General features: G+C 45.7%; 1 protein-coding gene across 1 annotated transcript in view; it reads left to right on the top strand.

The window, feature by feature from the left end:
* Positions 1–24,911, top strand: part of LOC139277517 (pleckstrin homology domain-containing family G member 4B) — a 176,355-nt gene extending 151,444 nt beyond the window's left edge. The window contains exons 20-23 of the mRNA XM_070896064.1: positions 7,890–8,117; positions 10,856–11,073; positions 13,912–13,976; positions 22,820–24,911. Of these exons, the coding sequence (XP_070752165.1) occupies positions 7,890–8,117; positions 10,856–11,073; positions 13,912–13,956 (491 nt within the window). The 3' untranslated portion in view covers positions 13,957–13,976; positions 22,820–24,911. The remainder of the gene's footprint in view (positions 1–7,889; positions 8,118–10,855; positions 11,074–13,911; positions 13,977–22,819) is intronic.
* Positions 24,912–25,934: the final 1,023 nt, after the last annotated feature.

Below are 25,934 nucleotides of genomic sequence, written 5' to 3'. Positions count from 1 at the left end.
CTTTAACATTCACCAGTAGAGGAAAATTTACTCCAGCAGTCTTTAATTTCAAGCAAATTAAGTTCTATCGCTTTTGTCTGAAGTACTTTCACCTGCAAATTTAGTCATAGGTCTGTTGTGGCATTGGCTGTGAATCATCTCTGAGCAGAAATCATAGTCTAAACTCTTACATTAAAGCAACTGGGTTGATATTGGAATAGGAATTGGTGCCTTGTTTAACTCTCCCATTAACAGGATGTCCACTAATTGGCATGGACTGTGCTGTTAGTTGCAAGTAACGTCTCGTTACATCACTCTTGAGAGCTTGGAAATTGTTCCTATTCGTCAGTTTTTTTAAACTTATGTTTTAATAAAATGCAAAACAGCCCCTATCAATGTTGAAATTCCTTCTTTAGAGCTCCAGATGCAGGAGAGGGTGTTTATGGGCATTGGCAGTAAGCCATTTATGGACATCAAACCTAGCGAAGCAGCCATCCATGACAGATCGGTTGACTGCATCACAAAAGGGAAAGGTATGAGCTTAACTCGGAGGTTCTCTGACCTCTGTGAGGGACTGGGTTCTGCAGTGCGTCAGAGCATTGTCCTTTTTCCTTTGGGGCCTGAGTTCAAAGCCATGGATCCTGAGCTGAAGGAGTTTTGGTAATCTCAACTTGTAAAGCTCTAAAGCTGCAAAAAAATAGTTTCTGTTGAGCAATAATTGGCACCAATTTGAGAACCTTTTTCAAGGCCACAACAACAGAATGTTAGAAATTGAAATGTCACACTCCTCTACGATTGGGGTTAAGGTACCTTATTCAAGGGGAAAATGGGACTGCATTTGGCCTTTGCCACAGCTAACCTTGATGTGATTGTTGTCATCACTAGGCACATAGTAGGAAAGTGTTTCATCCTTTGCCATTTATTCTTTGCTGTTATACCTTCAAAAGCACACATGCCTGCTAAAATATAAAAACACAAACGTCGTTCACAATGGAAGGATTGCAGTATTCTATTGCTATCAAAGACTGCATTATTGTGATAGACTGCTATAAATGTTTAAGTACAAAAATTGGCTTCACAGTCATTTTATTCTGTGTTTCTTCCTTACCATCTTGCAATGTCAAAAAGGACTTTATGTACCAGAGAAAAAAAACAATTATTTTATATAAGCATGACACTCATATCATAGATACATAGTGGTCACCCTGAAGCTGCAGCTCACTTTCCCCATTCTCTGTTCATAAGCATTGTCTTTCACAGTAGCTCCAGCATTCCTGCAGAACTTGTACATTAAATTAATCAGTTTATTAATATATGTTATTGCTACTGTTGTTTTATAAAGTTCCTGGTTAGTAAAAGTTCCAGTATTTCTTGGTACACTGGGTCCCGGTCATTCTACCTTCTGGATAAAAGGGCAAGTACCACACCTCACGTGTTGATACCAACAGATCGACCTGTACCATCATCATCATCATAACAGTCCCTCGAAACGAGGATGACTTGCTTCCACGCTGAAAAGGGATGAGTTCACAGGTATTTCAATGAAGGACCTAATATTCCGGATCCCAAACTACATCTTGAAGGGCGGAAGATGCCTGTGCGTGGATTATTTTAACGTGCGATGGCCGATGCACCCCAGCCACCACACGGGCTTGACAGAGCTCTATCTTGGTCCAATAGCAGGGATTAACTACGACGACTGGAGATCAGCTCTGCTGCACACACCTAGTGCGCTCACATATTGCAGTGTGGGTTGGCCCATGCTGACCCTGGGCCCTCGCAGTACACCTCAAAGTAAACATAGTAATGATAAAACACTCTTGCTTCATTCTTACTGTTAGAGCCATAGGAATAGAGTTTCCGCTAGCAATGTTACCTGCCACCAAATGCCTCAAGTATTGTATCAAATCCACTGACTCCTTCATCTCATGCTCAATCTTTATGTTCTTTGCCACCGAAGCATGACACATAAGAACATAAGAACATAAGAATTAGGAACAGGAGTAGGCCATCTAGCCCCTCGAGCCTGCTCCGCCATTCAATAAGATCATGGCTGATCTGGTCGTGGACTCAGCTCCACTTACCCGCCCTCTCCCCGTAACCCTTAATTCCCTTATTGCTTAAAAATCTATCTATCTTTGACTTGAAAACATTCAATGAGCCAGCCTCAACTGCTTCCTTGGGCAGAGAATTCCACAGATTCTTTCTCAACTCGGTTTTAAATTGGCTCCTCCGTATTTTGAGGCTGTGCCCCCTAGTTCTAGTCTCCCCCATCAATGGAAACAACCTCTCTGCCTCTATCTTGTCTATCCCTTTCATGATTTTAAATGTTTCTATAAGATCACCCCTCATCCTTCTGAACTCCAAGGAGTAAAGACCCAGTCTACTCAATCTATCATCATAAGGTAACCCCCTCATTTCTCGAATCAGCCAAGTGAATCGTCTCTGTACCCCTTCCAAGGCTAGTATATCCTTCCTTAAGTAAGGTGATCAAAACTGCACGCAGTACTCCAGGTGCGGCCTTACCAATACCTTATACAGTTGCAGCAACACCTCCCTGCTTTTGTACTCCATCCCTTTCGCAATGAAGGCCAACATTCCATTTGCCTTCCTGATTACCTGCTGCACCTGCAAACTAACCTTTTGGGATTCATGCACAAGGACCCCAGGTCCCTCTGCACCACAGCATGTTGTAATTTCTCCCCATTCAAATAATATTCCCTTTTACTGTTTTTTTTTCCCAATGATGACCTCACACTTTCCGACATTGTATTCCATCTGCCAAACCTAAGCCCATTCGCTTAACCTATCCAAATCTCCTTGCAGCCTCTCTGAGTCCTCTACACAACCCGCTTTCCCACTAATCTTAGTGTCATCTGCAAATTTTGTTGCACTACACTCTGTCACATTTACCTCAGACTTTCGGCCCATGTTCGTCTACAATGCAGATCTGCTGCATTAGACAAGACAAAATTGATTTGAAAAAAAGCATTGTAAATTGTACAAAAACCATGGTTAATTCCAGTTAGGATCACCAACCAAAATATATTCAGTTACTTCCTTTCCGGGATCACCAAGAATTCAACAGCAACGAAAAGACTAAGCCATAAAAATCAGATTATCCTCCCACTGCCCCTTCACCCATGATAGAAATGTACCAGCTTTGACCAGTACCAGACCTCTGATTGTATTGGTTAAGAGGTTCCCACTAACTGGGACCATTCAAACAAGGTCCCACATGGACTGTATCCAGCTTCACCCATCCCTTCCCTTACCTAGGTGTGTGCTGTAGACTCAAGGCATCTTTGGCATCCTTTAGCTTAGCAGATCTCCCATTGACTGTGCTCTGGGCTTAGCTCTATCTGGTTGACCCATGGCGGGTCATTTCAATCTTGGTTGAGAGGTTGGTGTTTCGTTGGCAGTAGAGTGCTGGTGGTTGCTGTTTGTGTGTGTCCCTGACCATTCCATTCTCGCCCCTGCCCCACATATAGATTATGCCAGAGGCTTATTGCATTCATATGCATTCAAGTCCAGAAAAACAAGTTTGCATTACATTTGTGGTTCAGTTGTGAGACAAGTACGTTGGACTGGTGAGATACATTATCGATACATGCTGGGGATCGGTAACCGGTACGTAAGGACAAACTAGTTCCAGAACTGTTGGATGGTGTCCAGGCAGCCTAGTGGCAGCGCGGTGCCCAGTGCTGGCCGTGGGAACCCGGTTGGCTCAAGTTGCCTGCTCTTGGGGCTGTTGCCGTTGCTCCTAGCATCGGGCAGGTTCACAGATGCCTGCGACCTCCCTGTCCTTTCTTTATGCTCTGGGTCGCTGCTGCTCCCTGAGGAGCTGTCATCTAGCAGTGCACAGGGAACTGCTGACTCGCTAGACTGGGCGTTGTTTGGTTTGGGATCCTGGCTGGTCCCCTTTGGGAGGACTGTTGCGGGTGACCCTTCATTCCCGGGTATGGCCTTGGTGACGATGGGGTCTGGGGGCTGTACCTTAGCACAATTTGCTCTTTCAGGCTCGTGGTGGTTGGTGCCATCGGGTGCCTGAGAGGCGGAGCCGATCAGGGGCAGGGTATCGATACCGGTGCCGTTGCCCTCTTGAGATCGCTTGCTCTACAGCTCTTGTGTATTGGCTGCTTGTGGCCACACTCCATGGTGCATAACTCTGGTCCTAGGGATGCAGGCTACAGTGTTGGGTAGCTCGCTGGACCTGTGTGCTCACTGCATTGTTGAAACCCTACATCGCACAATGTTTCATTACTTATTGTGAATACCCTGTAGCTCCGATCGCGATCGCACGATTTTTCCTTGCTTGTTGCATGTACACAATTCTGATCATTAATTACACATTTAACATGATCGCAATTGTGCGACTTTTCCTTGCTTATTAATGCACACAACTCTGATCATCACTTACACATTTTATCTCTAACTCATAGTTGCTATTACATTGCTTGACTGTCTGGAACTGTCCCTTTAAGTGTGGTGGGTTGCAGGCATCCTTTAAGAGAGCCTTGCTTTTTTTACCCCAATTCTCTTCTCCGTTTGGTACCACGTGTTGCTCCATCAGCGCTGCACCTCATGGTCTGGCCGTCACCATCTTTTTTTTCAGCGCATCACCTCGTGGTTCGGGCGCCATCTTTCTTCCATCCACGATGTCGACTGCAATGATCCTCTTCTCGACAGGTTCTGCCTCCGAAGCTGGGAAATCGCCTCTGGATCCAATTTTCTTCCTCCGGAGCCCTGCCACTGGAGCCGGGAAGGTGCGCTCAGGTCGACCTCGCTGGATCATCTCCACGCAGTCGTGCTGGGCGGTCTGTGCCTCGGGTACTGTGCTGGTCTGCTCGCTCGTGCCGGATCCAACCTCAGGTGAGGGCTTGCCTTGCCTCTGAGTACAGAGGACGTTGATCGCTAGAGGGGTGAAGTCTTCCCACTTCCAATAGATCTTCTCCATCCACCTTCTTCCGAATAGCGTTGGTCCATCACCTGCAACAATCCACAGAGGTAACTTGTGCACCGCGCCATCATGGAGTACCTTAACATCTGCACTAACAATGACTGGGATAAGTTCATTGGTGTAGGTGCGCAGCTTTGCCTGAACTGGGACCAACTTGGGTCATTCAGCTTGATTGTCCCATAGCCTCTCAAAGGCTTCTTGATTCATTACTGACTGGCTCGCCCCGTGTCCACTTCCATGAAGACTGGAATGCCTCAACTTCCATCCTCAACGGAGAACATTCGGTGGTGCAGGTAAACATGCAATATACCTCGTCGTGGGGCTGACCTGCCTCTCTGCCTATCGTTTCATAATCCGCGCTGGATTCATGGCCATCTGCAGACTCTTCATCGACACAGTGAGCCATATTTCTCTTACACATTCGCTGGAGGTGGCCCTTTGTGCTGCAGCCTTGCACACATAGTCTTTAAAATGGCACTGGTGAGCCCTGTGATTCCCTCCACAATGCCAGCATGGAGCTACTCGATTAGCCCCCCCCGACGTACGCTGAGTTAAGGGACTCGGGGGCCTGTTCTCTCTTCCCTGAGAAGGTTCGCGTTCTACAGTCCAGCCTCTAAAAAGCACCACTCTGTGCACGGTACTTGCTGGGTTTGAGTCCTGAGGGTGAGTGATCTACCTAGAGCTGCAGGTCGAGGTCATGAATGACTGGCTCACAGAGATGGCCTTCTGCAGTTTGACTGTGGTATCCGCCGACAGTAGCTTATGAAGAAGGCCCTCATGGCCAATGACAAAAATGTCCCGCAGCGCTTCAATGAGGTGGTCGCCGAAATCACATGGTGCCTCCAACCTCCTGAGGCCTGCAGCATATTTCGCGATTTCCTGGCCTTCGGGCCGTCGGTGGGTTTAGAACTAGTGTCTGGCTGTGAGGATGCTCTCCTTGGGCTTGAGTTGCTCATGGATTAGTGTTACGAGCTCCTCATACATCTTGGTCATTGTCTTCGCTGGTGCCAGCAAGTCCCTGACGAGGCCATAGACAGTGGGCCCACAACTGGTTAGCAGGATAGCTCTGCGCTTGCCAGCCAGTGTGGCCAGGTTGTCTCCTGCCAGGTCGTTTGCTGTGAAGAAATGGTCGAGCCTCTTCACAAAGACATCCCAATCATCACCATCAGCGAACTGCTGCAACGTACTAAGGGTAGCCATTTTCGCGTGAAAGTCCATAATCTCGTCACCAATTGTTATGTCCTTGGAAGCTCTGATAATGACTCCACGAGGCAATGTGTTGTACTTTAATTGTAGTGACCTTAGTCCTTTATTGATAACTCCAGAGTGAGGATCACATCTGGTGGCCTGCCTTTTATACTAGGCCAGGCACACCTGTACAGGTAACTTACAAGTCTCCCACTGCTGTGCCCTCTGGTGGCACACCTTTTGATAGTACAAACAGTAGCCATGTAGGATACATGACCGAGAGCATGGTGTTAGTCTTAGGTTACTACTATCTTTATACTATGACTTTGATTCTCCTCTCATGTCTTCCTGTCCAATTTTGGTATACTTACCTGAAAATTCTAGAGAGGATTTACACAGCGCACCCACTTCCTGGAAATAACCGTGTCCTTCCCAGGCACCTTCACCTGCTTCTAGCTCTCTGAATGATTCAGTCCATTGCCAAGCAGCTTCGCTTTATACCATACTCTGACATATAGTTGCTAGACTTCTCAATGTTCTCAGTGAAATTGATGACCAATGCTTGTAGACACTAGTGGAGTATTGTCTTACCATGCAGTGCATTTCCAATCCCCTAAGCAGTTACTTATTTTGTACGATTCTTCGAACTGAGGCAAACCACTGTCAAAGCAATAATAGTGAAATTGCTGTTGGGGTTTAGCACTGCAAACGCAATAAGTGGCCCTATCGAAGGTCATTCCACCCATTCTAAATTAGGTTCCAATTGATAGCATTTATAAACTACAGGTACTACATGAAATAACTCCATTATGTTGCTTATACATTATTGTCTAGATCTGTCCTGCTAGATTTCTAAATTCTTATCCTTGTTTACAAATCCCTCCATGGCCTCACCCTCCCTATCTCTGTAATATTCTTCAGCCTTGCAACCCCCCGAGATGTCTGCGCTCCTCAAATTCTGTCCTATTGAGCACTCCTGATTATAATTGCTCAACCATCAGTGGCCGTGCCTTCAGCTGCCTGGGCCCTAAGCTCTGGAACTCCCTCCCTAAACCTCTCCGCCTATCTACCTGTACCTCTCCTTCCTCCTTTAAGATGCTCCTTAAAGCATAGCTCTTTGACTAAGCTTTTGGTCACCTGCTGTCATTTCTTCTTATGTGGCCCGATGTCAAATTATTTGTTTTGTCTTATAACTCTCCTGTGAAGCACCTTGGGATGTTTTCCTATGTTAAAGGCACTATATAAATACGTTGTTGTTGATCCTTTCTTAAAATCAAAGTAGTACTTTCTTAGCATCCTATAATGTAGGCAGAATGTTGAATAGAGAAAAATAGATTACCAACCTTGTCAGACTTTCTTTGAATAATGCACATCCTCCATAAATTGTAGTTCCTCCTGAATTCGCCTCAGACCTTGCAGTGGGCACATGTATTACGTGAATCTTCAATAATGCACTTAGTCAAACAAGTTTGTGATCAGGGCTTGTATAATGACACAGCAGCAGGATGCCATATGCATCATGTCCAAAGTATCTGATGTCAAAATGTTATTATGCAAATATACCTAGTACATGGTTTCCCCAGAACCAATAGAAACCTTGATTAAGTCATACATTGCATGGAGGATGCATATCATTCATAGAATGAAGACGGCGGTACAAGCTAGATAATCTTTTTGTGCTGATTACATTTTGCAGCACAGTGTATTCTCACTTTCCTTTCAAAAGTCAACGTGCCAACTTTGTTAGTTATGTCTGTTCCAGAGCAGACCAAGAGACCAAACTCCATAGGCTCTAATGGCAGTGCCTCCTCCTCGGGAAGCCAGTCTTCCTCTTCATCTTCTGGCATTGGTTCCCTCAACGTGCCCATTTACTCCTCTTCACCATCGACTTCAAGAAGCAATGCTGGCATCAACAGCTGTTTTTATAACACACAAACGCGCATTGAGGAAGATGACCTGGAGAATGACCCTGGTGGAAGACCTTTTATGAGTGAGTGACAAAATCACAAGTACTGGACTGTATAAGCAATCTTCAAGACGTTCAGCACCATCTGATGCATTCTTCAGGAGGAAGGATGTTATCCTCTTGAGGACGGCAATAAACGGTGTTAAACATCTTGATGATTCACCATGCTGTGCTTTTGGCCTAGCATCCTGACACTTTGTACCACGGACTGGCAGAACAAGAGTTTCATCTGATAGTTAATGTAGTTAAGCTGCCAGTCTCAGTAGCACTGCTAGTCGCATCTGGAAAGCGACGATAAGGGGGTTTGCGAGGAGGGATGATTTGGTCATACATCTGTTACATTGTTATACACTCTGTTTCATTGCAAGAACTCACCTTCCTTCTCTTTTGGTTGAACAGTAGTACATGAAGAATACAACTTAAAGAGAGAGAGAGAGAGAGAGATTTTCTAAAAATGAAAAGAAAATGGGAGATGGGAAAATTATTGACAGTTATTACATTTCACCAGTGCATATTTTTCTACAGGCAGGAAGATAGGATGGTCTGGGTTGTGGACATCTGCTCACTGATGGGTCAACAGCTGATGTAGCTAAATGGAGAAAGCCAGAGCACTTACAATCTTCCTTTCTGCAGAGATGGAACTCCTCATTACTGGGCTCTACTCTTTCTAACAACCTGTGGCTGAGATCTGAGGAAATGTCTGAGTGTCAGATAGCGGTAGCATTCAGACTCAGTGCTCTTCTGTTTAGGAGTCAAACCATCAGCTCCTGTGCCACTCTTCTGTTAGAGTTAATCGGGGGTAAATTTGACTTTGGGCGATAGTGTAAAATGGGCGATAACATTGCCCGTTATATACATCTCGCCCGATTTTCAATTCCATTGAAACCAATAGAAATAAAAATCGGGAGAGATGTATATAACAGGCGGCTGATCCGATATCATCATCATCACAGGTGGTCCCTCGAACGAGGATGACTTGCTTACACATGAGTTCACAGATGTTTCAATGAAGGATTCGATGTTCCAGTCCTGAACTCCAATTGAGGGAGTGGAAGATGCCTGTGCGTGGATTTTTTTAACGTGTGGTGACCGTTGCACATCAGCCACCACATGGGCTTGACAGAGCTTGGCCTTTATCCAGTGGCAAGGGTTAACCAGCACGACTGGAGACCTGCTCTGCTGCACGGACCTAATGCGCACATATATCACAGTATGGGTAGCTCCGTGCTGTCTCTGGGCCCTCGGCTCTTCTGGGCCCCGTACCCTCATTCACCACACCTCTGCCATGATCTCTTGCTGCTCCTCCATCACAAACATTCGCCGCACCTCTGCCATGATCCCTCACCACTCCTCTGCCACAAAAACACTCACCGCACCTCTGCCACGATCTCCTGCCGCAACTCCGCACCAAACATCCGCCGAACCTTTGCCAGGATCACCCATCAAATCTCAGCCACGATCCCTCATCACTCCTCTGCCCCGATCACTCATCACAAGTCCGCCACGACCTTCCCACTCCTCTGCTGTACCTGGGCCTCGCCAATGTTCCTGCCCATGCTTCAAATGGCAACCTGGGTCCTGATTATGACACCCAGTCGCCCACCTCAATGCCATCGCACACCTGTGTTAGCTCGTGCTGGAAGCTGCTGTGGCATGCTCCAACTCTTTTTGAATCCCCGGATTTGTTCTGACACAGGTTGGGATGGCCCATGATGTCTGAAGGCCCACCGTTACAGTTCCATTTGTAGCACCGACCTGCGGAGAATTTCTCACACAGGTCGGGGTGGCCCACGATATCCTAGGGCCTGCCGATCCCGCTCCATTTATAGCCCCGACCACTCGCGTTACACTATCGTCCAAATCAAAATGACCCTCATCATGTCTCTCATCGGATTCCATCTGCTTACAAGGAATACTTTTAAACAACATTTTTTTCCAATTTTATACACAGCCCACTATTAGGTAACACAATATAGCAGCACAGCACCATAGTACAACTGATGTCACTTTGATATGTTTAATAGAATCACCGATTGGCATAAATGCACATTAGGCACAAGTCAGGAATGCAGGAAAGCGGCATTGGCAAAGCGCTCAAAGGCAGAATATATTTGGCTGTATTGGGAAGGTATCTTTTCTCTGCTCAGTGCTTTCCTATTCCATATAACTGAGGCTGAAGACCAAGTGGTGCAACAGCTTAGAGGTTGCAGCACAGAAACCGGCCATTCAGGACAACTAGTGGGCAAATCATTCGAATCACAAATTTTGTGTAGCTCTATTCCAAGGCACCACGATTTTCCAAACTTCATGAATTGTATATACTTCATGGGTTCTATTTTTATGCAGTGGAAATGATCGGTTGTTTATTGCTTCTACTGAAATAGGGGGCGAATTTCCACAAGGGGGTTCTATAGATCATCTACTTCAACCTTGGTGGAAAAACCATGGAAATGGCACAAAAATGGTGTAAACAGCAATTACACTGTTTTTCTGGGCTTTCGACGGCTCTTCCTTCAAGGTTACGGTCGATAAACGTGGACATTTGCCCCGTAATGATTGGTTTCTTTTCCTGTAAATGTCAATGAAAGCCAAACTAGATGGAAGGACGGAGTAATCAATGGGAATGTGTGAAGAACATGTCTTGTTGTCTTTGTAGTCTTTCTAACAACTTGGCTCAGCCACCAGGGAGAATTTGCGATGTTTGGAAATTTTGAAGGATTGAGTTGATGACAATATGACTCAGCTGCTTACTTCATTCACAGTTGAGAGTTCGGAAACATCCTCCCAGTGTAACTCCACAGAGAGTGTCAGTGGCTTCAGCAGCTCTGAACACAGCAGCCTTTCCCTGACTGGAGGGGAGACCGAGGAAGTGCTTTCTCTTTGCTCAGCATCATGCAAGCCCAATTCCGATCCGTGCTCACTCTGCGCACCTCCACTACTGCCAAAGGGAGAACTGCCATCTGGAAATCTGCTCAAAAAGGTAAGTGGGTTATCTCAGATGGATTTTCTGTACATTTTTTCCCCTTTTCACATTTAGTGGACCTAAAAATGCTGGTGAATCCATGTTCAAAATAAAGCAGATTAATTGCAATTTTATTTTCCCCTCAATTTTCTACCCTTCTCCCTTGAAGATGTTGACTGGTGGTGGGATATGATTTCATGGGCAACAGTTGTTCTCCTGGACCTCAGCCAATTGACCTCTACCAGTGGGTATCAGCAAGCTATTCAAACACGGTGGGCATCACAGCCTGATCTTGTCTTCAACATACCTTTAGAATCATGAAGGTTGCAATAGAAGTTGCTAGAGAGCAATCAAGTTTGGGAAACCTGATTTATTTTTCTGCCCTTGGCCTAAAGGCACAGAAACCAAATGTAGGATTCCAATTACTGCCCCAGCTAAGATCAGTTAACTAACTGGACTAGAGATTGAACCTTTGATCTTCATGGTCTGTGTGGCCTAGTTCTACATTGGGCATTGCTTTGAATATTCTCCAGGGAGAGTAGTGACACCTCCGGGATAGTTTCGGTGTAAGTGATTTTGTTTTGGATTAATTCACCTGTCATTTTTTTTTCCTAATGTTTTTAGATCTTTGACTTTAACTTTTAATTTTTACTACAACTATTTTGTAAGAAGCAGTTGCACGTAAAGGTGAGCTCCACCTTGGTAATTACTGCTGGGGCAGTTGATGCCATTTACTCTCACACAATAACACCGTTCCACTCCGTGAAGCTGTGGCACAAATATTCTAGAGCCATAGGTGCAAACAAATAAAATAACTGGAGTAATTTACAATGGCATGAGCCTGATTTGGTTTGCTGGTATGGCTGTTTTTTCTGAGACTCATTATCCAGTCTAGTGTAAGCAGACTCGAATCGGTCAATTATACAGACAAGCTTCTTTGAGGTATGAAATATTAACCTATATTTAGCAGCTATATTTAGATTTTTTTATTTTTGCTGGTATTGGAAATAACTTAAGGACAGTGTGGATGGGGCCATTAGCCTTCTTTCTTCTTTGTCACTATTCTGTAAGAAATCCATGGGTTCAGTTGCGATCTGTGATTTCTGGTGTAGTTTTTTGATCAGGGTAGATTGGCAATGCGGCAGGGTGAACCATTGTTCCAGTTTACACGCAGCAGCAGAACCAATCGCCTGATGTCACAGAGGTTATGAGCAGGGCATGGATGTCGAACAGGAAATGATTCATGTCTCAGAAACGTCATTCCACACATCCTACTAAGATTAAAATGTCTCGCATTGTACGTTGGCCTGAGTCCAGTGCATGGCAAACATAATTACAAGTGTGTGGCTGCACCATATCTCCTGCACATCACATGAACCATTTAAAAAAGACCATCTGATTCAAGCTGTATTTCACAAGGCTGAAAAAAGCATGGTGAATGAACTGAAATCAGGGTGACGCTATTTAGCTTGAGTTTATTTCCATAAACTGTTTTTTAAACACTATTTAATTGTATTTTTCATACTGACCAGAATTGAATATGTTCTATTCATTTGTTTACAGTTTTCAAACAGAGCTACACCACACAATACTAACAAGCACAGAAAAATATAAAACTGTTGTGCCATGACTGATGACTTTTTTCTTCTGAAATATATTTCCCCAACACTGACATTCTTTATCTTGAGACACATCAGCTTTACCAGAAATGAAATCTAAAGAAATGGTTTTGTCCAAAAGGTCTCCATCTGAGGGAACCTATAGAGGAAGAGAACCCAACCTTCCTCACACACAAGGGGACGAAATTTGGTACCGCCCTGGTTGGGAGCGGTAACCATTGCAAGGCGGGACTTCCTGTGCCCGGAGCAGAAGTCCCACTCCGGCACTGAAATTGGGGTTACTACCCCTGAGAGGAAGTGGAGTGCAATGTCGGCGCTCCACTTCCTCTCGGGAGCGGGACTGGGGCGCTAACCGGGGAACTTTTCCAGCACTGTGCAGAGAGCCGCGTGGTGTTGGTGGGAGCACAGGGCCCTCCCCTTCTGTTAAAGGGGAAGGCACGCTGCCGACTCTGCATCGGGGAGAAGGGGCCACCACTTCACCACTGGGGAGTGGGTACTGTGGCAACAGCCCAGCACAGATGCAGAGTGCCGGGCTGCAACATCACGCCACGGACCCCACGATTTCAGGAGGGCAAGACCGCTACCGGTAAATCACCATTTTTCAAAATATCGGCGTCGCAACTCCCCTTTGATTTTCGCCATGTGAGCGGAGTAGGGCCAGGTTTGCGACGCGCGAGGCTGTCGCTGGCATCGCACATGGCAACCTCACGGGGCGCGACCGAATTTTTGCTCCGGGGCGAAAACGGGTTGCTGCGCACGATGGTGAAGTCGCCATCGCTGGCGTAGCGGCCCGGGGCTGTACCTGCAGGAGCAGGCCACTACTGGTTTGCACCTCTGCTAAATCCTGTGGAATTTCGCAGGAGGCGGTAGCGGTCCTGCGCCCAGGGTGGGAAGTCATTTGCACCCTGTTAGCGCCACCGGGTGTTAACGAGAGGCACAAACTGCACAAATTTTCCCCAAAGTGTTATGAAGACTTGGCCTTCTACATGGGTACTCTAGAATATCCTTGGTTGATGTACAAAATTGAGAGATTAACTCAATATTTTCCTTGGCTTAAGTTTAGTTAAAACATTATTACCTCCAATAAATTTAGTCCAACAACTTGGACCATAACTGCCTTGTGTATGTATATATAATGGACATATAAATCACTGCGGATATGTTTATAATATGGATTAACTTTTATTTGGTTTCATTATAATCATAATTTAAATTGACTGCTTTCCTTTTGATCCAGGATAAATCATCAGAAATCCCCGAGAACCGTTCGACAGCTGTCTGACGCTCTGAAGAACCAATTTGGTAAGTATTTTCACCCGAATAAAATCATCACACACTGTTGGTGGCAGCTCTACAGACCTAACTTACTCATTATCTCTTGGGACTAGTAGGACAAAGGATAGCTCAAGAAGCACCATAGATATGTCTGTATTCACAAATAACAACAATCTTTGCAGCAACATTATCACGATATCTTTAAAAATGAAAGCAAAAAGAAAGACTTGGATTTATATAGTGCCTTTCACGACCACCGGACATCTCAAAGCACTTTACAGCCAACGAAATACTTTTGATGTATAGCCACTGTTGTAATGTGGGAAATGCGGCAGCCAATTTGTGCACAAGCAAGCTCCCACAAACAGCAATATGATAATGACCAGATCACCTGTTTTTAATGATGTTGATTGAGGGATAAATATTGTCCAGGTCACCAGGGATAACTCCCTGCTCTTCTTTTACGTCCACCTGAGAGAGCAGACGGGGCCTTGGTTTAACATCTCTTCCGAAAGACGAAACCTCCGACAGTGCAGTGCTCCCTCAGCCTAGACACTGGAGTGTCAGCCTAGATTTATGTGCTCGGGTCTCTAGAGTGGAACTTGAAGCCACAACCTTCTGACTCAGAGGCAAGAGTGCCACCCACTGAGCCACAGCTATTATTATTACTATTATTAAGGGCAAATAATACATATTTTAAGAGTAATTTAACAATATAATAAAAAATAATAGTGTAAAACAGTAATTATTGGTAAAATGTAGCAAGGTGGCTTTGAGGTGCAGCAAATGAATATATCAACATGTGGCTCAGTGAACGGTAGGACATAACGTCACCAACGTTCCCGTTAAGCTACATGGCCGTGCCACAGTCTGGAGGTCCCGCGCAGGCCGCTCACCAGCTTTTACATGGATGAAAACGCGCACGCGGGAAAATTTGAATGGGCCACGCAGCCAGTTAAAGGGAGCGCGCACAAAAAAAAAATGATAGGGAACATTGGATGTCACTCCACTATTCTATACGCTAAGTATTCAATTATCAGCTATACTGCGCAGGATGTATACATACCAACGGTCTGCTTCACATAGACAGCCAGCGGTTTCAGATCAATGGAGGAGAACGAGTGCAGCTCCCAGAGCCCCCCTTCACACACAGTGCCCAGTTACCCCTTCACTCTTCATTCCTCCCCTCAGTGCCGCCCAGCTCCAACCTGCTGCTACGCCAGGACAGGGAATGCTGTTGCCCCCACCCACGTGGGCAGGAATTCTTATGTTAGTTTTACAAGATGAGCAGTTCCTGCCAACATGCCCAAGGGTATTCAATCTCTTGGAGCAGCCCGAGTCAGGAGCAGCATTGAGGGGAAAAGGGGTAAAGCACTAGCTTAAACTGGGGAGAGGGGACAGAAATTAGGTGACCAGAAGGAAGATTGTCAGCATGAGCTGAGGTGAGGGGAGGGGAGGAAGTGTGCCAGCATGAATGGGGGGGAGGGGGGAGGGGAGAAGGGGGGGATGAAGGGATGGAGGGATGGAGGAGAGAAGGCAAGAGTATTGGTGTGAACAGAGCTGAATATAGCCGAGTGCAAGTGTGACCATGGAGTGGGCCAGCCACGGGTCAGCCGAGAACAGAAATATCAACCATGTAAACAATTTTAGAACAATTCTTATTTAGCAACAGAATCCCAATAAAAAGCAGTACACAATAGCCCACAGTTTCTCCATAAAAAAAATGAAGTAAAACCCCCATGATTTTTGCCACAATCATTGGCTGTATAGAAGTTAGAATGTTGGGTGAACTTCTAGCTCAAGTTATGACTGACCCATTCCCAGTGTGCTTTCCATGCAAATAGATCATGGGGCCAGAAATTGGGGTCGGAGGCTTCCTGCGGGCGGCTGCCTCCGAATAATTTTTTTTTACGAAAGTACCTGGTGGAGCTGGAGGCATGGACACTTCCGGTTTGAGGCCTAGATGCACAGACCAGCACAGAGGCCCACGCATCCCGGGATTGTAAGCACACCCTGGAATCACGCTGGCCTGGACCACCAATCACAATGTAATATTCTCATTGATAAGAATGGTGAGTTCCGCCAATGAGAATTCCCTCAAAGACAAAGAAACGCAAAACATAAATATAAAAAATACCTTACTTATTTAAAATTAATTGAAATTGAATTAAATTAAATGTTTTAGAAAAAAATATTTTGAATATGTTTTACTAGGGTTAAAAACAAACTTACCTTAATGGACAGGGTTTTAAATATAAAAATTAGTGATAAAATTTAATTTTTCTATCTTTTAAAACTCTTATGCTGGCAAAAGCAGGCCTTACTTCTGAGTTTTAAGGACATTCGCTGGGCAGGAGTTGGGCAAATAGCCCAGATCTCCACCCACGAAGGCCCTTCTCCCGGGGATGCATGCGATCTGACAAAAGAAATTTTAACATATCGCAAGTGCCGTGGTTAGGCATGCACTTCGCCGCCTAAACTCCGAACTTGTGGGGCCTCTTCGAGCGCGTGTGCAGATCGTGCACACCCGGAGAGCCCGCAATTTACGGCCCATTATAGGTGGATATATTGCTGATCATTTTTGAATTGTCAGCTATCTTGAGGCTATTTCAGCTTTTTTGAAGCTTAGGTCAGTTTTTCTAAGTTCCCATGTTGGCAAGTATGGAGGCAAGAAGGGAAGGACGGAGATGAGCAGAGGTGAGACTAGCCACTTCCCCAAAGATTGATTCACCAGTGTCCTCCATCTGACTCAGCAGCTGGTTGAAAAGAGTCATTGCCAAAGATTCGGGAGCTGGTCAGCATCCAGCCCTCTGTGATGAACTGGGGCAGAGTTCACAGAATCAAAATGAGAAGGCAGTAAAGTACAATACTTTGAAAAGATGATAGAAATAAATTATATACATTTAGATTCTAACTAGGCTTCCTGTCAGCAATATTCAGACTTGAAAATCAAAAGAAGAAAATCTGTTTAGATGTCTGCATAAATTTTAACATTAAATTTATTTTGTATTGAAACAATTATGGTGAGGCTGATATAACTACACTGGCTCAGTCTCCAGGGAAAACAGCGAAACCAATGCAATAAAGAGATTATCATGTCTATTATTATGTGTTTATGGGAAATGGTCAAATTTTAGATGGGCAGGAACACACAATGCCAATTTTCTCATCCTGGAACAATAGTCATTTAAGAAATATAGCTCATTTTAAACAGCTAAATGTACAGTATTGCTGAAAAATGTGTTGCATGAGACCTGCGACAACCCTGCCACATATCACTGAGGCAGTGCTTTATGTGTCAATGCACTTCGTGATGCCGTTGCTCAAACATTCCAGCAGTTCACCAAGCAAGCTGAATGTTTTGTATAAAGGATAACGGGTTGTCCTGTTATTTAATTGCCCTTGTATGTTCACATGAGTAATAGCACTGATAGAATTGTTCTAACACAGTAACAACACGGATGGACAGTCTCCCAAAAGAGAATACAGGCACCAGCCTCATGGGGCGAAATAGCCCAGTACTCATTAATATGCCCTACATTTTATTTTAGTATTAAGTAGGCAATTCTTTACATCTGATATATTTTGTATCCTTTGATGTATCTGCTCTACTGTGTTCCTGCAGAATATACTTTGGAAAGCTAATACTGATTGAATCAAAGCTGTCCCGAGTTACACCTCAGAAGCATAATGTTCCAGCCGGTTGGGCAGTACGGGGTGCATTTCCACTTCTGTACGAACCAGCCCATGGTTTTCTGTCCTTTTTTTAGTGGGTGGAAAATTGTATGCTGGAGAGCACAGAAGCTGGCAGTCTTGGCCTTTGTCTATCCATTAACACAAATTTTCCCCCCTCACCAGTTTGGGATTTTAAAATTAGGAACTGCCCATTGATGCCTGCAATGCAGCAGCCATCGTGAATGGAATCCATGAAAGCAGTGACCTGTGAGGTTTTTGTAAAGGTTTTAAATAAAGACAAACACCCTACACATGACATGGGTCCTGTCCCATTGTACTCCAGACACTAATCTTGTCTGGCGTGATTATGTGAAATCCACCCCTTTTGCGCATGTGTGCTTGATCCGGTCACACGTGCGCAGTGGCATATATGAGGAAGCTGGACGTGGGGCCAGACCATGTTACCAAGCCCGGAACTCTAGCCTGAGCCTGCTAGTGGGGCTTTTAGGTTACCTCCAGGACTTTTGCCGAAAATATCACTGTGTTTATCTACATGAACATTTTCTCAGCATTCTGAGAAAGAGAGGAATTTGTTGGTGGGAGAGAGAGAGTACGGGGAAAGAAAGAAAGACTTGCATTTATATAGTGCCTTTCACGATATAAAGCGATGTCTCAAAGCGCTTTACAGCTAATGAAATACTTTTGTAGTGTAGTCACCATTGTAATGAGAGAGATAGTGGGGGGGTGGGGAGAGAGAGATAGTGGGGGGTGAGAGAGAGATAGTGGGAGGAGAGAGAGAGAGAGAGAGATATAGTGGGGGGGGGGTTGAGAGAGAAATAGTGGGGGGGGTGGTGGGAGAGAGAGAAATAGTGGGGGGAGAGAGAAATAGTGGGGGGAGAGAGAGAGAGATAGTGGAGGGGGGGAAGAGAGATAATGAAGGGGGGGAGAGAGAGAGATAGTGGGGGGAGAGAGAGAGAGATAGTGGGGGGGAGGAGAGAGAGAGAGATAGTGGGGGGGAGAGAGCAAGAGAGAGATAGTGGGGGGAGGAAGGGAAGAGAGAGAGAGAGAGAGATAGTGGGGGGGGGGGAGGGAGAGAGAGAGATAGTGGGGAGGGAGAGAGAGAGAGATAGTGGGGAGGGAGGGAGGGAGAGAGAGAGATAGTTGGGGGCGGGGGGGAGAGAGATAGAGATAGTGGGGGGAGGGGGAGAGAGAGATAGCTGGGGGAGAGAGAGAGATAGATGGGGGGAAGAGAGAGAGAGAGATAGTGGGGGGGGAAGAGAGATAGATAGCGGGGGGGGGAGAGAGGGAGATAGTGGGGAGGAGAGAGAGATAGATAGTGGGGGAGGGGGAGAGAGAGAGGGATAGTGGGGGGGAGAGAGAGAGATAGTGGGGGGGAGAGAGAGAGATAGTGGGGGGGGGGAGAGAGATAGTGGGGGGGGGGGAGAGAGATAGTGGGGGGGGAAGAGAGAGATAGTGGGGAGGGGGAGAGAGAGATAGTGGAGGGGGAGAGAGAGAGAGAGATAGTGGGGGGGGGAGAGAGAGAGAGAGATAGTGGGGGGGAGAGAGAGAGAGAGATAGTCGGGGGGAGAGAGAAAGAGAGAGAGAGACAGATAATGGGGGGGAGAGAGAGAGATAATGGGGGGGAGAGAGAGAGAGATAGTGGGGGGGAGAGAGAGAGGGATAGTGGGGGGGAGAGAGAGAGATAGTGGGGGGGAGAGAGAGAGATAGTGGGAGGAGAGAGAGAGATAGTGGGGGGGGGGGAGAGAGAGATAGTGGGGGGGGGAAGAGAGAGATAGTGGGGAGGGGGAGAGAGAGATAGTGGAGGGGGAGAGAGAGAGAGAGATAGTGGGGGGGGGAGAGAGAGAGAGAGATAGTGGGGGGGAGAGAGAGAGAGAGATAGTCGGGGGGAGAGAGAAAGAGAGAGAGAGACAGATAATGGGGGGGGAGAGAGAGAGATAATGGGGGGGGAGAGAGAGAGATAGTGGGGGGAGAGAGAGAGAGATAGTGGAGGGGAGAGAGAGAGAGAGATAGTGGGGGGGGAGAGAGAGAGATAGTGGGGGGGAGAGAGAGAGAGAGAGATAGTGGGGGGGGAGAGAGAGAGAGAGAGATAGTGGGGGGTGGGAGAGAGAGAGAGATAGTGGGGGTGGGGGGAGAGAGAGAGATAGTGGGGGTGGGGGGAGAGAGAGAGAGATAATGGGGGTGGGGGGAGAGAGAGAGAGATAATGGGGGTGGGGGGAGAGAGAGAGAGATAGTGGGGGGAGAGTGAGAGATAGTGGGGGTGGAGGGAGAGAGAGAGAGATAGTGGGGGGGGAGAGAGAGAAATAGTGGGGGGGGAGAGAGAGAAATAGTGGGGGTAACGAGAGAGAGATAGTGGGGAGGGAGCGAGAGAGAGAGATAGTTGGGGGGAAGAGAGAGATAGCTGGGGGGAGAGAGAGATAGTGGGGGAGGGGAGAGAGAGAGATAGTGGGTAGGAGAGAGAGAGAGATAGTGGGGGGGGGGAGAAGAGATAAATAGTGGGGGGGGGAAAGAGATAGATAGTGGTGGGGAGGAGAGAGAGAGAGATAGTGGGGGTGGAAGAGAAAGAAAGAGAGCGATTGTGGTGGTGGGGGGGGGACGGGGGGTGAAGAGAGACACAGAGAATATGGGAGAGTGAGAGAGAGAGAGAATATCGGAGACTGGGGAGAGTGAGTGAGAGAGAGAGACTGGGAGAGAGTGAGAGAGAGACTGGGAGAGTGAGTGAGAGAGAGAGACTGGGAGGAGAGACTGGGAATGAGTGAGAGAGAGTCTGGGAATGAGTGAGAGAGTGACTGGGAGAGTAAGAGTGACTGGGAGTGAGAGTGAAACAGATGGAACTCGGTGATGGGGGAGGCGGGGAGGAAGGGGTAAAGAGCATGGAGAGCACAGTGGGGTTGGGGGAAGAATGTTATCCATGACTAAAGGCGGGGGTTTGAGTGCGAGAATGTGATCTAGATGGTAAGACGGATCACGTTCTTTCAACCCCATCCCCTTTACACCTGCACTATGTTCTCCCTCTCCTTCCCCTGCACCTAAATGATTTCTCGGAAAGCTCGGTGCCTGTGTAACAAGTGACATCATTGGACCCGACAAAATCCGGAAGTTACAACATTGTCTCTATTCACTTCATACCCAATAAACCTGTGAATAATTTGTGACCCACACACAATGCCCCATCTATGGCAGGTGGTGGTGGGGGGGGGGGTGGTGGGGAGGGGTGAGGTCATTAATCCATGGGGGAGGAACTTGGGCATGGGTGAATTTCAGGAATCTGGGCCGGGGGGAGGGGGGGGCGGCGAGGTCGCTTGGTGGGGGAGCAAAGTCAGGAACTTGGGCAGTGGGAGAATGTCAGGAACTTGGGTGTGGCAAAAAGGACAGGAGAAGGTCTTAACCCATGAGACTGATCTCTGTCTGTTCCAAGGGAGCTCTGTCTGACTGGAGTCGGCAGTCAGTGGCTCGAATTACACTTTGCAAAGTCGCTGATTATGTAGGCTGGGCGGTTCTAATTACACATTCCAGAAAAACTGCTGGGTGGGTCTCATCCTCCAAGGGGACCAATCAGTAATCAGGTCTTGTGATCAAGGGGACCCAGTCAGAGCTTTAGGTGTTGCAAACTAACACGCCCAATCTTGTCTGCACCGATGGGATGAATGAACCATTCGCCCTTGCAGAATCCCTGCCATTGTGCTCCGAGATGGGCGAAAGCAAATTGTTAGTTTGCCAGTAGCCCATTTCCATTACTGTCAAGTAAAATTAGAGAAACCACATCCAGCAACACCATTTACCACAGTTGGAAAATGGCACCAAAAGTGCAACACCAATATACCATTTTTCCTCGGCCTGTAGATTAAACTGGCTGCTGAAGCTCCCTAGTTCTCCATTTTGACAAATGGGAGTGACTTGGGGAATTGTAAGGCACGCTCCAAACACACATTAACTTATCATCCCATAGTCACTCATCCCAGGCTTTGGAGGATGAGGGAATTCAGTTATGTGGAGAGACTAAAGGAGCAAAGAAAAGAAAGACTTGCATTTATATAGCACCTTTCACAACCAGCCATCTCGAGGCACTTTACAGCCAATTAAGTACTATTAGAGTGTAGTTATTGTTGTAATGTGGGAAACACGGTAGCCAATTTGCAAACAGCAAGCTCCCACAAACAGCAATGTGATAATGACCAGATAATCTGTTTTTGTTGTATTGATTGAAGGATAAATATTGGCCAGGACACCAGGGATAACTCCCCTCCTGCTTTACTTTGAAATAGTGCTATGGGATCTTTTATGTCAACCTGAGAGAGCAGACAGGGCCTCAGGTTAACATCTCATCTGAAAGACAGCACCTCTCTCAGCACCACGCTGGAGTGTCAGCCTAGAATTATATGATTAAGTCCCTGGTGTGGGACTTGAACCCACAACTTTCTGCCTCAGAGACAAGTGTGCTACACCCTGAGCCACAGCTGACAGTGAGAGTTAAGGGGAGAATTAATAGAAGTGTTCAAAGCTATGAGGAGTTATGATGGAGTAGATAGGGAGAAACTGTTTCTACTGGCAGATATTTGGCAAAAAAGCTGGGGCGGGGGGGAAGTGAGAATTTTTTTTACTTAGTGAGTTATGATTTGAAATGCAATGCCTGAAAGGATGGTGGAAGCAGATTCAACAGTAACTTTCAAAAGGCAAGTGGATATATACTTCAAAAGGAAATATTTGTTGGGCTACGGGGAAGGAGCAGGGGAGTGGGACTAATTGGGTAGCTTTTTCAAAGATTCGGCACAGGTACGATGGGCCGAATGGCCTCCTTTTGTGCTGTATAATTCTATGATTCTACATTCAAACTGAATAGTTCTGTTTGGATATCATACGGTAGATTCATGCACTCCCACTGGGGGAGCTGCGTCAAATGTGAATGTAGGTTGGACCTCTGACCTGTAGCACTGATTCTCTGGCACTCTGCCAGGAGACTGGGGTCAGTGAATTTACCTTCAGCTTTAGCACTGACTGTAAGGTGTGTGTGTAGTGTGGGACATTCTCATCTATCTATACTTGTGGCAGCTCATGTACCACCTTATTTTAGGAATGCTCAATTCTGTTAAAGGGAAGGTTGTGTGGAAGTTAATGCGGTGTGCCATTATTCATAATATAAAGTTGTAATATACAATTTGAACTTGTTATTTTCCTAGGCCCGAGAATCAATGAATTGCTGGTGGAAGAGGCTCGTTGTTGGGATTCCAGCTGCTGCCTAGCTCTGAAATTGAATTCCAGTATGAGCTGCAGCAAGCGGGAAGTTGCTGTACTATCTGGGCATCGTCCTGACAGACCGTTGTTTTCATTGGCTGGAAACCAGATGCTGTTGTGTAGCAGCATTCTCAACAACAAAAAAATGCCTCATTATTCTCAAAGAGCCTGCTGCATGGACCAGCTGGTTGTGACATAAGCTCTCGGCCCATGGTGCTTCCCAAGGTCACCGTATCGAAGAGGAGTTCGCATCTCCCTGTGGACCGATGCTGTGAGCTATCGGTGCCCTCTACAGGCTCCGTGACCCTGTAACACAACGTTCAGTCCGTTCCCAATGTCGGCTCTGTGAGGTTCGGAATCGCAAGTCCCAGCGAAAGAAAGAAGACCCATTAAGTGCAGGAGGGACTTTCAACCAGAGAGATTTGACTTTGGAGAAAATGGCACTAAGAACAGGCCTAAAGGGGGCGGGCAATGTAGCATTTTCATCTAACTATTGAACCATAAACATATTTTAATATCTATCAAAAATGATCAATTAATATTACTGTGTATATTGTATTGTTGCCTTCTATTGCATACCTGTTAGCTTTAATCACAGCGCTGTTGTAAAATGCAGAAAGCTGTCAGCTAAGATCCTTGTCAATACTTGTGTCTTATTTTTTACAATATTAAAAAGAGCCATGGATTTTTTTGCTGCTGATTATCTTTTGGCCCCAGTTTGTCATTTTTCAAACTATTCTAACATAACTATAGCCTCATTTTTAAATAAGCCTTTCAAATTTAATTTATGTCCCTATTCTACCACAAGTACCTGCTTAGAGCAATATGGAACCAGCGGACCTGAGTTATAATGTTGCCTCCATGGACTTGGTGGCCAGACAAGACGGTACTCAATGCATGTGTGATTGTGTGCATGCATTGCACATTCCACCCACCGGTATCAAAACATTGGTTCAATCTTTAATATCGAAAATTCAATTTATTTTTCAAACTGTTTCAGAACTTCCCTACAACGATCCAATTGACCTCCTGGGGATCTTAGGATTCACCTTAAACCGATTGCAGTTATACTCTGGTGGGTACATAGTCAAAGCAATGTCTGCCTAGTTCTTGAGCCGGACTCTCACAACTTGCCTTAATTTGACATGACCAATTCACTTGGGTTATACTACACAGCTTGGACAGGACTCTCTGATGGAGTTGCTTTGCTGGCACCTCTGGGATTTTCCCCTTAACATGAGCAGGAGGCTTCAAATTAGACATAAATGACGGAAATACTACATACAATGTATTTCCCATCATTTACATTCTAGCACTGCTGGGTGCATGCCTGGCATAGAAGTTGCCATGGTGATGGAGGAGCTCGTAAAATTTTAGAGGACCACCTTGGCCTCTGCAATCAGTCATAGGGCGATCGCATGGCAATCGATGCCGAGGTAAAATGATGATGATTTTAGAAATGGAAAAAAGATTGTGAAAACATTGGTGCTGGGCCTGGAGGCCACTGGTTATGCAACAACTGCAGCAGCCAACCAAGGCCTCCTGCTGCTGTTTTCCAACTCCTACCTTGGTGGGCTCACTGACCTCAGCAAATCAGCAATGGGGCAGGTGGGATGTCCATCCTACCAACTGGGCACCAGGATTCCACCAGAAGCAGTTTCAACTTCAATTGATACAAATTGTGTCATATAATTGGTCTATTATTCTTGCTTCAAGTTTTTCCAAATCTCCATCAAATAATCATTTGTCCTCGAATTATCTGAATCACAATACTATCCACTGTAAAATATTCAGGTAATGATTAATTTCCTTAGTATATTTTCCTCTGTTCTCTAGTTTTACAAAAAAGATAGATGTGAGTGAAATGTATATAATTTTTTACTCATGTCAATTTTGCGCTAAAAGTAACAAGTCGAGGAAAATACACCACTTACTTGCTCTACTGTGTCTATTTCATGTAAATTAGAATCAACATGTTAATAACTGCTGAATTTTCTGGAGTTACTGAGTAATTTCCATTCTATGCAGACTGTAACATTGTTGCTACGCAACTGAAAATGTATTAAAGGTTTGATTCGAACCATTTGGTATTGGAAGCTGTGTTCCACTTGTGTTTCTCTTCTAAAATGAATCGTTCAGTTGCAAACTAACCTGGAGACAGCAAACGTTATGAGTGTTCATTGAGATTAATGGTACTGGAACATCAAATGGTCCCAAAGCTGTCCGATGCCTTCAACACATTTGATGAAAATGCATTTGAATTAAATTGAGCTTACTAAATTACTGCAGTGAGGCAAATGCTTCAGGAATACACAAGAAATATGTAAAAATCTTGCTTGTGGTGCAGGCACTGCTTATCAGATGTGTTGTAATAAGCTGACATGCTGTGGAAGTAATGGGACACCAATAATAGACATTGACCCTGAAATTCCGATGTCCCGGGTCCGTACGAAGTTCCTACGGACCCGGGAAGGCATCGGGAAAAGCCGGGTTTCGGCGCGCAATGCACATGTGCTGAAAACTGGCTTTTCCGATCTGTCAAGTTTCTGGCTTGACAGGTCCAACGCATATCGGGAGCGAGGACACTTGCAGGGCAAGATTTCCGATATTTACGAATATCTTGCCCTGCAAATGACCTTTAAAATCTTGTGCCTGAAAAAGCAGGCGTATAGCCTACTTTTACAGGCGCAAATGTTTAAAAATACATAAAAACATTAAAATTAAATTAAATAAACACATATGAAAACATACTTTATTTTTAAAAACCCTCCCCACTACGGTAAGTTTATTTTAAGGCATCTTTAAAAAAAGTCGGGAAAATATTTTTTATAAGAACTTTAATTTAAATGATTCTTAAAGATGTCATGTATTTTTCTATTTTTTATTGATTTTTTGTGTGTTTGTGGGGTGGGGTTTCTCATTCATAATAATGGGAACTCCAACTTACGGAGTTCCCATTATTATGAATGAGAAAATACTGTACCTTGATTGACTGGCCAGAGCCATGTGACTACAGCTCCAGCCCTGCGTACGTCCCAGCGTGCACGCGCTCCGATGCGT

The sequence above is a fragment of the Pristiophorus japonicus genome, chromosome 12 (genome assembly GCF_044704955.1).
Source record: "Pristiophorus japonicus isolate sPriJap1 chromosome 12, sPriJap1.hap1, whole genome shotgun sequence".
In the NCBI taxonomy this organism is placed as follows: domain Eukaryota; kingdom Metazoa; phylum Chordata; class Chondrichthyes; family Pristiophoridae; genus Pristiophorus; species Pristiophorus japonicus.
Note: the sequence above shows the minus strand (reverse complement) of the source record. Positions and strands in the feature narration are given on the sequence as shown.